This window comes from Sceloporus undulatus, chromosome 2 (assembly GCF_019175285.1).
Source record: "Sceloporus undulatus isolate JIND9_A2432 ecotype Alabama chromosome 2, SceUnd_v1.1, whole genome shotgun sequence".
Lineage (NCBI taxonomy): Eukaryota > Metazoa > Chordata > Lepidosauria > Squamata > Phrynosomatidae > Sceloporus > Sceloporus undulatus.
In genome coordinates this window covers 97,171,745-97,184,390 of record NC_056523.1, presented here as the reverse complement: position 1 = coordinate 97,184,390, position 12,646 = coordinate 97,171,745, and the positions used below count along the sequence as shown (strand labels likewise).

Sequence of the window (12,646 nt, the reverse complement as noted above, 5' to 3'; positions counted from 1 at the left end):
ACAAAGTACATATTCTGTACCAAAGCAATCCACAGGTCAATAATTTGAAAGTGTTAGTGGCATGTTCCTTGCTTCCTTTGACATGCCACTATTGTCTTCTAAAGAAAGAATGGTTGTCAGAGGATGTAGGAGTCTGTGGTGTACATATATGTTTCATCCAAAATGTGATTCTGAATTCATCAAGGAATTTATCACATGGGACGGATCTTGTACAGAAACTTGAATTAAACTGACACCCCCCCCCCCCAGGAAAAGTGGGTTGTTTTTCACACAACGTTCGGGCTTAACCTGAACAGAAATTAGAAATAACCCACAAAAGCGGGTAGTTTTCAGACAATGTTTGTGTCAATGAGAAATAACACAACATTAATCCAAACACAAAGTCGACAATACTTACTTTCAGGAACTTCCCGAAAGTAAAAAAGAGTCTGTTTTGTCGACTTTGCATTTGAATTAATTAATTATTTCTCATTCAAACATTGTCTGAAAAACTACCCACAAAAGCCGATTTTAAAATCCCATTTCTGCACAGGATTTAACCAGTTTGCCTCCAATTTGCCTCCATTTGATAAAGTCAATTGATGCCAATGCATCTGAAAAACAACCTGCAAAAGCAGTTCTTAAAAATCCCATTTCTGCACAGGATTTAACCATTTGCCTCTGTATGATAAAGTCCTAAGAATGATTGTGAGGGCAAGGGGAATCCAGTTACCATTCTTTTCATAGAGCTGCCAGGTCAGCACATCCTACTGCCCAAGACTTAATGGCCCAAACTTGAGACCAGAGTGTGCATCCTTGTGATGTTGTGGGGTGAGGCAGGCAAGGGTTAAGAGCCACCCTGGAACTGCTTCTGGACCAGTTGATTGTGGAAATGGGCACAAGGGCAATGGCCAAAATTTCAACGAAGCCTGGCGAACCAAGTAATACAGCAACCAAGAGCAGTGGGGGAGAAGTGGAAGTTTGATACCCAGTAGCTGAAGAAGTTGCAGCTGTTCCTGCTAGGCCTTGTATCCCATGTGGCACACATGATATGTGAGGAGGGTTTTTTTGTTTGTTTGTTTGTTTTTTTGCAAGCCCTAGACTCCTGTTGGAGCTAGTAAAAGGTTCACTGCCAGATCTCACCCCTTGGGGAGATTCTCCTCCCTAGGCCCTGCACAGCTGCTGCCAGGTCATATACATCAAGAAGGCTTCTGAGTTGCAGTTACCTGCCTTGATTCAAGTGTGCTCAATGGGCTCAAGTGTGCACTCACCATCACTCTCCCCAGTCAACTTGATATGCTCTGAGCTTTTTGATACCACTCAAACACAACACACATGCAAGCACTGGCATTTAGCCAGGGAGCCTGGCTGTCTGTGAAGAATGAATGGAGATGGCTAACCAGGCATTAAAGACACATTACACACAGAACCAAACATTCTCTTCCTTCCTTGCTACGTTTTCTACCTTTACTATGACCAGTTTCCAAAACGAGCAACTTTGGAACCATTCTTTTCCATCAGAGTGAGGCTCACTTTTAGAAGCACTTGCCAGAGATCAAATTATATGACAGCTACTATTATTCAATGTCTCTATATGCTGGTATTCCTTTTAAAAAAAATATGGAAGAAATTGGCATTGTTAGAGGCTTCAGTAGCAGCTTGGGGAGGCCAAAAAATATATCAAGGAAATGGTGTTATGTCAAATAAGCATTGTATAAGTTAAAACAGAGTGATGGAAATTCATTATTTCTATTAAGACAGAGTCCAAATTCTTAAATATTTATTCTGTACTATTCTTCCAAAACTTTTGTGTCAGCCAGATCACATGTTTACACTTGAAAACTAACCAAAGGAAGTTGACAGATTCTGTGCAATTTGTTGTTATCTCTCCTGCTGCTTATATAAAATACTTCAGCTCTGTAGTATTAAAAACAGTTTACTAGCTGGAAACAATACCTCCATGCATAAAAGAGAATCTGGATGTTGACATCATAAAGAAAAATGGTTGCACACTCTTTCTGAGGAACAGCTGCATGCTTCTGGTGAAAGGGGAAATATTTTTCTGGTATTTTCTTCCCATGTGCTTATCATACTATGCAAGATCCCAAGATGATGCTTTATTTTCTTCTTTAAAAACCATTAAAGATTTGAGTTTTTGAACTATAACCATATACGTTGTTGGTCTCCCCCCCTCCCCCCCCCAGGTAATGCAAAAGAACTTGCCAACATTCTGAAATACCACATTGGAGATGAAATATTGGTCAGTGGAGCAATTGGTGCTGTTGTAAGAATCAAGTCTCTGCAGGGTGATAAACTGGAAGTCAGCTCTGTAAGTTTACTCCTAACCTATTCCCTTTACGGTTTTTTAAAAAAGAAACCTCTTGTTTCCCTTTTCCTTTCAAGCTCAATCATTTTGTTCTAAAGTACTTTTAAGAACAGCTTTCTCATTTATCTCTTCCCCCTACTAAAAGGGAGGGCTATAAGATTGAATGTTACCATATGGAGCCTAAGGAAGTTTTAAACATTAAATGCTAGTGTTAGAGAAAAATCTGTTTCTGTCCCAGATGGCTGGTTTGAATTCTTTCTCCACAGATAGCTTTAATTTATGATATGTGGACAATTTCTTTATTGTTGAACCTTTTATTTCAGTTCTTGTGTACTCTTCTGTTGCTCTGATTCTTTCTGGCATTCTTTTCTTAAGAAATCACACAGGGATGACATGATTGCACTCTTTAAATACCTCAAAGGCTGTCACAGGGAGGAGGGGGCAGGTTTGTTCTCTGTTGCCCCAGAGAGTAGGACCAGGCCTAATGGCTTGAAGTTACAGAAGGGAAGATTTTGATTGAACATTGGAAGGAACATCTTGACAGTAAGAGCTGTTGGATAATGAAACCAATTACCTTAGAGAGGTGGCGGAGCCTCTTTCTCTGGACATCTTCAAAACCTGGCTGGACAGCTACCTAAAGGGGATCCTCTGGCTGGAGTTTCTGCATTGAATAGGAGGTTAGACTCAATATGGGATTCCTTCCCACACATATGATTATATGCTTCTAGGACAGCTGGGAATGAGTATACCTCTTCTCAGTATGAACCAGTTAACAGTGTTTAGGGGGGAAATATTCCAAGAGGTTCTTCTGAGGTGGGAAAAAGAAAAGATTAGAAAAAGGCTCCAAGCTTCCATCTTCTCTGTCATTCTTCCTTGTCCTTGGCTTTCTTCATTCTGACAGTAAAGTGGATTTTATCTCACACAGAAGGGGAAATCTCATGCTCAAATCCTCTCTCACTGATTCATTCAGCCACAGAGACTAGAAGGGAAAGGAGCATTAGAGGAAATCTAGTAAGGGATGTCGAGCATATAATGTTTTGTCTGGCAAACTTAATTTGATACTTTCTCTCCATGGGTGAGCCCAAGGCTTAATCTCCCACCTGTTAGTCCTGCAGAATGGAAAGAGCACCATGCATTCTGAATGGAATAAAGTGGGGTCTTACAGGAGGCTGACTAGTCAGGGAGAAGAGAGACTAGGGCCTTCATTGTAACTCTCAGACAAGAACAATACAGAAAACAGGAGACTTCTGATTCCTCCCTAAGTCCAATGTGACAGGAGCTAGGAAGTCAGAGCCAGTCTGGATCAGAGTGTCCATTTGGTGTGGTTATCAAAGTACCAAAGAAACATACACACCTCAGCTGTTTGGAAATGTCATGGAAATTATAATCTGATCCTGCCTTGGCAATTTCCTTTTCAAATTCTTTGTTGTTGTTGTTGTTGTTATTTGACATCAAACAGCTTCATTTATATATCACTTCATACTGAACTAGCAGTGTCTAAGTGGTTTACAACTGTAAGCTAATTGCTCCCAACAATCTGGGTACTCATTTTAGTGACCTCGGAAGGATGCAAGTCTGAGTCAAGCTTGAGCCCTTTTGCTGGTATTGAACTCGCAACCTTATGGTTTTGAGTGAGTGGCTGCAGTACAGGCATTTAACCACTGCGCCACCAGGGCATCAAGTCAATTTCAACTTGTGGTAACTGTGTGGAGAAGAAACCTCACTAGGGGCCCGGTTATCTGCTCTTGCGGACTCAGGGGCTTCCTTAATTGAAACAATCCATCTATAACATTGTCTTCCTTTCCCCTACTGCCTTCCACTTTGCCAAGTATTACTGCCTTTTCCAATTAGTCATGTCATCTCACGTTATGTGTCTGATGTATGGCAGCCTCAGTTTAGAGATAGTGTACTTAAAGTCATGGCAGGAGCTTATTTCTCCTTTTGAATTTTAGGTTGACATTCTAAGTGTGACAGTTGTATATAGTTTGGGACAGATCTTTCTCCCAGCATATATTTTTGATTTTATCTCTGTTTCTTTGACCTCAGAAAAATGATGTAATACACATCAACAAGGAGCCTGTTGCTGAGGCCGACATTATGGCCACTAATGGTGTGATTTATGCAGTGAATACTGTTTTACAACCACCAGGTAGGTCAAATTGGATCAAGTCTGGAAGAGATCTTATGCGTTCCCCCAGGTTTGCTTCTCTTTCCTAATCAGTTAATAGTGCACTACTAAACTCCTGATTGTAAAAGGAAGTCCATTTCCCGTGCAGCAGGAAACAAGAGGGTGATTCTTATTTTCCAGAGCAGTATTACAGTTCCAGTCTCCAAAGTCCTTTTCATTTCAGAAGGGCATGCATGCAACATTAAAGTGATTTGCTTGTGTACTCAAGGGTGAGACTTAAGACCAAAAAATAGATACCATGTAGGTGTTATATAGATAGCCAAATTATAACCATGGAACTCTTCCTCCTTACAAGAAGCCAGTCAGGTTGGGCCCATCCCTCCAGAGTTTTACAGGGACAGTAAAAATTATAAAACTTTGTCATAGTTTTTAAATAATTTTCTAGCTCTGGTGAGTTTTTACAATATGGTTCTGGCTCATTTTAAAGAATGTTTTTCATATGTTTTCATTCTGCTGTTGTTTTAAATTGTACATTGCTTTCAAGGGATTGGTTGGCCAAAACTCAGCTTATAAGTATTTCTAACAAATAAACATCTTTTTAAAAAAGTGTGCTTGAAAACTCTGGGAGTTAAAAAGAAAAGTGATTTCCACTGTGCTGTGAGTCATCATTTCCTTTGACAGTAACCTTGTACTCTTGCAGAAATATGTGGGGCTATTTTGAAGGTCAGCACCTGGTGAAGCCAAGGGAATTGTCCTTACATTTGCACTGGATTCTATATACTATAGATTCTCAGCATCATTTAGAGAATCTAGCAGAATCTCAGTAATGAGAAGCACACATTTTGGGGAAAGAAGACTATTCTGTAACAGAAAAGGATTGAAAATAATAGCCAGGGGTTTGTTCCAGCTCATGTGTAAAGCAGCCATATGAGTTCTACCTTTTTCTCAGAGCCTTGCACTGGCAATGTTAAAACATGCCCCATAAATTGCTTGCTTGTTGATTGACTGATTTTACACTCCACCTTTCTCTAGTATGGGAGCTTACCATGTGAATTCTGCCATGCTGTCACTAGAGTTGCAGCCATTCCTCAAATTGTGTCAAATATCTTGAGGGCCAAAGACCCCTTGCTTCAGATGGTTGAGGGCTACATCCATCATTTTACAATAGGGCTGATAACAGGGGCAGGAATTAGCTTCTAAAACTACCACTTGGCATCCCAATGTGTGTTGCCTTTCCATAGTTTGTCTGTCAAGATGCCTTTACTTGCCCTGTTTCCTGATCATTTTTGCATACCCTCCTTCAGGTTAGAGAATCTATTGAAAATGTTTTGGTCAGTGTTAAAATGTGTGCTTGATGTTTGTTGTTGTTGTGTCCTTCCAAGTAATTTTTAACTTATGGCAGCCCTAAGGTGTCTTTTTGGCAAGTTTCTTCAGAGAAGATTTGCCATGGTCATCCTCAGGCTGACAGAATGTGACTTTCCTAAGGCCACCCAATGGGTTTCCATAGCTGAGCAGGGAACATAATCCTGATCTCCAGAGTTGTAGTCTAATGCTCAGACCACTACCCCACACAGCCTTTGATGTACTGGTAGTAAATTTCTTTCTTTATTGTAATACAATTGATTGTATTAGGAATATTAGCCAAAGCTTTGGGGTATCACTTCCTTCTGTGCCAGCCATGAGAAGCAAATAGTCTCTTGGAAAGTGGTTTGTTGCGTTGTTTGCCTTTATGTTGTTTCTAAGTTATGGCAACCCTATGTTATCAAATTTGCAGATGATACCAAATTAGGAGGAGTAGCTAATACCCCAGAGGACAGGATCAAAATTCAAAATGACCTGAATAGACTAGAAAGCTGGGCCAAAGCTAACAAAATGAAATACAACATGGAGAAATATAAAGTACTACACTTAGTGCAGAAAAATGAAATGCACAGATATAGTAATAGTAATAAAATTTATTCGGTCTTTGACCAGTATAAAATGCACAGATATAGGATGGGGGACACCTGGCTGAATGAAACTATGTGTGAAAAGGATCTAGGAGTCCAAGTAGACCACAAGTTGAACATGAGTCAACAGTGTGATGCAGAAGCTAAAAAAGCCAATGCAATTTTAGGCTGCATCAATAGAAATATAGTATCTAGATCAAGGGAAGTAATAGTGCCACTGTATTCGGCTTTGGTCAGGCCCCACCTGGAATACAGTGTCCCGTTCTGGGCACCACAATTCAGAAAGGTGTTGAGAAACTGGAACATGTCCAAAGTGAAGGGTCTGGAAACCATGCTGTATAAGGAACGACTTAGGGAGCTGGGTATGTTTAGCTTGGTGAAGAGAAGTTTAAGAGGTGATATGATAGCCCTGTTTAAATATTTGAAGGAGTGGCATATTGAGGAGGGAGCAAGCTTGTTTTCTGCTGCTCCAGAGAACAGGACCCGGAACAATGGATGCAAGCTCCAAGAAAAGAGATTCCATGTCAACATTAGGAAGAACTTCCTGACAGTTAAGGGCTGTTCGACAGTGAAACAAACTCCCTCGGAGTGTAGTGGAGTCTCCCTCCTTAGAAGTCTTTAAACAGAGGCTGGATGGTCATCTGTTGGGGATGCTTTGATTTAGATTTCCTGCATGGCAGGGGGTTGGACTGGATGATCCTTGTGGTCTCTTCCCACTCTATGATTCTATGACTGTAGGGTCTTGCCTGAATTTTTAGCATGTTCTCAGTGCCCAAAAGTGCAAGAGTTGCCACATGGAATGTGGTATCCAAAACTAAAATGTGATGACATATTTGCGGAACATTCTCACCCCCATCAACTAAAAGGCATCACTAGTGTAGCATCCTTTGTCTTACAATGTGCAACTAGATGTCTATGGAGGTAGCACAAGGGCCCTTGTGGTCTCTTCCAACTCCATGATTCTATGATTCTAAGGCTACACTGGTGTAAGAAAGCTGCCTTTGTCACCTTCCATTTTATTTCACAAATTTATGTTCTGTTTTATTTTCTGTGTTTAAGGGTGTTCCCAACCCTACAAAATTCCAAAACAGAAACCTCCAAAATAGAAACATTCAAAAACAGGCAATGTAGATTTTATCTGCTAATCAGTGGAAGGAGAAAAATATTCATAAGGTTATTGAAATTTTGTCCATATTGTATCTCTCTAGCCTATACAACTAATGAAAGGAGCGATGAACCCACAGACCCCGCAATGGAAATCTTCAGGCATGCTTCTGCATTATCCAAGGTAAGCATGACACTCAGCCAACATATAGGGGTGTGTGCTACAGGAGGGGTTGGGAGACAACCCATGGGGGATCAAGACCCCATTTTTGATCTCAGCTTACATGATGGGAGAGATTGGCTGAGGTATGATCACATACATATGCATTTCACATTCTTTCTCCTTTTCTTTTTGACAGGTTTCTTTAAGAAGTGCTCGGCTAGGTAAGTGATTTTTGTATGTTACACATCTTGGCCTACTTGAGGTGGTGGGTTTCTCAGATTATGTGTTTGTTTTTCAATGTCGTGTATCCCAAATGGTGGGGATGAGCTCACTGATTTGATAGTGTGAGTAGCAAGATGCAAGATATGCAAGGGTGAAAACTGCTGACTCTGCTGTTTCAGTGCCAACAGCAGCAGCTGATCTCTGTATGGATGGGACTGGGAATATTTGCCCTCCAAAAGTTGTTGAACTGCAACTGCTGACTGTGCCAGATAGGGCTAATGTAAGGTGCAGTCTCACAAAAACTGGGCTTAAGACACATTCCCCAGACATTCTGTATGGATTAGATAAACTCAGATTCCTTCTTTGAGCAAGCACAGTGTGCACTGAAGCCTCATTGTATTATAGGTATGTGATGTTTTCAAAACCTCACCATGACACATTGTATATATGCAAAGACTCCAGTGAGTGAGGTATTTGTAATGCTGAATGCTGCAAACTAAAGATAAACAACGCAAGGACCTATGACTATGTGTGTAGTGCTGGAAATTTAAAGTTCCCCTCCTATCCCTCCAGAATAATTAGCAAGAAAGAGGGATACAATATGCAAGGAGAGAAATTTTGAGAGACGCTGTGTTATTAACCCCCTGCTTTAAGGAACCCAGGATATGGTTAGTTCATGCAGTATTTGTTGTCACATCAAACTTGGCAAATACTAGTGAAGTTAGATGAAGAAAGTTCAAGTTCCCGTTCATGATTCCATCGCCTTGGCATGACTATCTGAGCCAGCATTCAAATGGCTTCAGTGTGTCAAGTTTACCGATACAAATGGAACACACTGTCCAGATTTCAAAATATTTATTTTTCATAATTTATGGAGGTAGACATTGTTTTCAGTTTAGCATTTCATCCTCTTACTTCCCCATTTGTTTCATTTTGGATAATTCATCCAGTTTTATCTGTACTTTAATATGCCCTGCAGTACCCAGTGATTAGTTAAACAGCATTTAAGAAAATAAAAGCCAGATTCTCAGTACATTTTCATGATTGTAATAATAAATGCATGATGTTTATATGCTATGGCAGATATTTGTGAGGCGATTTTAGTTATTTATTTATTTATTTAATTTTTTGTTGATCACGTCAGCCTACCAGGGCCTCTGAAGCAATGTACAATAGATAAAAACATTAAGTTCAAACAAATCAAAAGCATATTTTAAAACCTGTTTTAAAACACACATACAGTTGAAGCAATTGCAAAAGCTAATCCTGCTTTTAGGGTCCAAAAGCCATAAGAAAATGGTATACTCTTGGCTGCCACTGGAAGGTCAAAAGGGACAGAGGCAACTTGACTTTGCTTGGGAGGCAATTCCATAAACAAGGTGCTGCTACTGTTTCTAAGGGGAGTGAGACATGCAATAGGGCTTCTGTTGAGCCTATCAGAATCTGGACAGGTTGATATGGGAGGAGGTAATCTTTCAGTTACCCTGGCCACAAACCATTTTGCTGCCAATGTCAGCACCTTGAATTGAACTTGGAAGGAAACTGGCAGCCAGTGCAGTTGTGCAAGACGAGTCATATGTGCAACTAAAGCTCATACCAGATAACAGTGTGGCTGTCACATTTTGCATTAGCTATAACTTCCAATCACCTACATTAATTACTTATCCATTTAACAGCAGGATGCTCCCTATCATGGTCTTTTTATAGATATCTGTCTACTGTAGGGATGGGAACCATACAGCTTTCCAAATGTTGTTGGACTACATGTCCCAGAACTCTTTATGTTTGGCTCTGCTGGGTAGTGCTCCTTGGAATTGTATCTTAGCAACAATAGTGGAAAGCTGTCTTGAGTCCCTGTACCAGGAGGAAGGTGGGATAATAATAATAACAATAATAATAATAATGTACAGTTATACAATTGTACAAAATTTACTGTTCCCATCCCCAGCCTGTTGTCTGCCAAGCTTTAAGAAAAAGGCCTGGTTTACATGTGTCAGAATGAGGAGACAGAATTCTGAGATGATTAAATCATTTATGCCATTTTGGGCTTTTAAATGGTGGATAATATTTTCAAATATTTTAATGCATTAAAATTGTCTTTCATTCCATTTAGAGATCCATTATATAATGAAATAAAAATAGAGAAATAACACAGTCTCTTCCCCAGGTTCCACTAAATTTCATTTAGTGAAGCTTGGCAACTCCAGTAGAATTAAATATGTGTGAGCTGGTGCACAATTACAGCATATGTTCAAAACAAACACCACAGGCCTATTCTAAACCATATTTTATTTTGAGCTGAGAACACAGGTTGACAAAGAAATAGATTAGACAGGATAAATGGTTGCTGAATTTAATTCAGACTGAACATGTTTTTGGGGGAGGGGAAGTTTGGCAATAAGCAGGTATGATTAACATGCTTGTATTCATTAAAGTGTCTGCTTTCCCCACTTCTTCCAGCTCCTGTATATTCCAGATTGTTAGCAAGAATGAAGCAACAACAAAAACAGCAGCAATGAAATGATGGCAATTCTGCATGTAAAGCACAACCAAGGATTCAGCTAACTTTGGCCACTGGGTTGTTGAAGAGAAGGACTCCTTTTAAAAACAAAACCAAAAATCATCACTGCGATGTATTATGCAAAGATTACATTTTTCTCAACTAAAAATGAAGGAGAAAAAATAAAACCCATTGTTTAATAAGCCTAATTTTGTTCTCAACTGTAGCTGATAATTTGGGGAGCCTCAGGTAGGAGTCAAATACTCCCAAACAATCTAGGCCACATTTCAAGATGGGCAAGAACATGGAATGACTGTAGTCGATCATCACGCTTAAATCTGTGTTTAAGGACAGTGGTTAAGAACATATTTTAAGTCTTATTTGTGTTGTCAAGAATCTGTCGGACACACTGTAGTATGCTGGCTCAGACAGTTAATCTTAGCCCAATGGCATCTCCTCCAGCAGGCAGCCGTACTTCAGATTTTCAAGGATGTCTTTGTCATCTCTGCTGACAGATCTTTTTACCTGACCATTGTGCCTTGGACCTCCCACATGTTGTGTCATTGGGCTTTCCTTAGCTGATATGCTTTTCTTGAGTCCTTTCCCCAGAGATTGTTATGAACTGGGCCTTTGGCTTCAGAAAAAGTCGGCAACCACTCTATTTTTTTCCCTCCCCCCCCTTTTTTTTTTCCTGCACGTTGCCTCAGAACTTGGAAAAGTTACTTCTTGGGAGTACAGTTCCAAGAATCCCTGTGTGCTGTGCTGACAAAGGAATTCTAGGAGTTGTAACCCCAAAAGTAGACTTTTTTCCAAGCTATGCATTGTGCAGAAAAATGCAGTCATTCAGATTGTTCTGCCCTCTTATATACATCCATTTTGAAAACCCATGTTGGTGGCTCCTTTGGGCTTAAGTTATCCCTGGGAGCCAGCAAAGTAAAAGATCCATTTTCTTTTCATATTTCAGAGATGTGAAATATTTTTGAGGAGAGTTAAAATGCTCTTCTGGTATTCACTTCTGTATTTGCAGTGATATAATAATTAGCTTGTGCTTGTACCTTAGTGCTGATCATGATTGATTTTTTTGTATCACAGCATGAAGAAATCTCAATTCAGACCAAGAACATTTGGCCCTCCAGATATTTTGGACTTCAGCTCCCAGAAGCCCCAGCTGGCATGTCCAGTGGTGAGGGATGTGGGTGTTGTAGCCCCACAACACCTGAGGGACAAGAGGGTAATTTTGGATTAGCCACGCTATTTAATAATCCAGTTGTCACACATTGTGTGAACATTAAGGAATTACTGTATCACACAGGCTAATATGAGCACTCTGAATTGTGATCCAGAAGCTTGAAAGGTTACTCTTGACAGATCATGACACCCATAATCTCCCATGACTCCCACCAATACGATTGGGAGATTATTGGAATTGCAGTGCAACAAAGTAACTTTTCTGATCTCTGTTGTGGCCTATAATCTTAAACGGCCCTTGCATGCAGTTTCAAAATTATACAATTTGTACACTTCAGCAAGAACAGGTGGTTTTCATTTTCCTCCCTCCTGTGCTTTGACAACCTTCCATGCAATTCTGTGCTGTTGTTTTTAACCAAAAAAGGCCTCTTTGTTGATGTTGGGGAATTTGCATGATATAAGCTATGGTCTGGTCAGTGCTGTCAATTAGCTTTTGTTTACACATATGGTTCTAACTTTAATATCTTTTGTTCTTCCTGAGTCTGAAAATGCACCCCCTCTGTAATTTGGTCATAGTGCTCTCCCTCATCAAAATCTACAAATAAACCATTCATTTGTAATAAAATTTGGGCTTTATTTTAAATATGTAAGTGCTCTCTGTAAATATTATGAATGACTTCAGCATGTCAATGCAGTTTTATCTCAGTTCTCTGGTACTTTGAATACCCCTACAGAGAAAGACCTATGGCAGTATTGCTCTTTCCCAGAGCTTGGAGCACTGCCTTTTGGTAGCAATCCCTGAACTGGTAGTGGACACCATGAAGATAGTTTGGGAGTTAGGTCCTGCATCGTGTAAAGAGGACACAGCAAGCCTGGGAGCAATGTGGGGTAAATTGTCCATGTAGACAAGTCCTGGGTTTGTTTTTTTGGTTTTTTGAGCTTTTTATGTTCTACCACCAAAACTGGAAGAAAAAACACTGTTGTGGCTTTCAGTTGTTGTTGCTGTTGTTGTTGTGTGCCTTCAAGTCATTTTCTACTTTAGGCGACCCTATCGTAACTCCATCATGGGGCTTTCTTTGCAAGATTT

The 12,646-nt window shown here is 40.1% G+C and overlaps 1 protein-coding gene across 1 annotated transcript in view; it reads left to right on the top strand.

The window, feature by feature from the left end:
* The window catches only part of TGFBI (transforming growth factor beta induced), a 56,067-nt gene extending 43,883 nt beyond the window's left edge, over positions 1-12,184 (top strand). The window contains exons 12-16 of the mRNA XM_042454279.1: positions 2,184-2,308; positions 4,352-4,454; positions 7,591-7,670; positions 7,846-7,870; positions 10,332-12,184. Of these exons, the coding sequence (XP_042310213.1) occupies positions 2,184-2,308; positions 4,352-4,454; positions 7,591-7,670; positions 7,846-7,870; positions 10,332-10,390 (392 nt within the window). The 3' untranslated portion in view covers positions 10,391-12,184. The remainder of the gene's footprint in view (positions 1-2,183; positions 2,309-4,351; positions 4,455-7,590; positions 7,671-7,845; positions 7,871-10,331) is intronic.
* Positions 12,185-12,646: the final 462 nt, after the last annotated feature.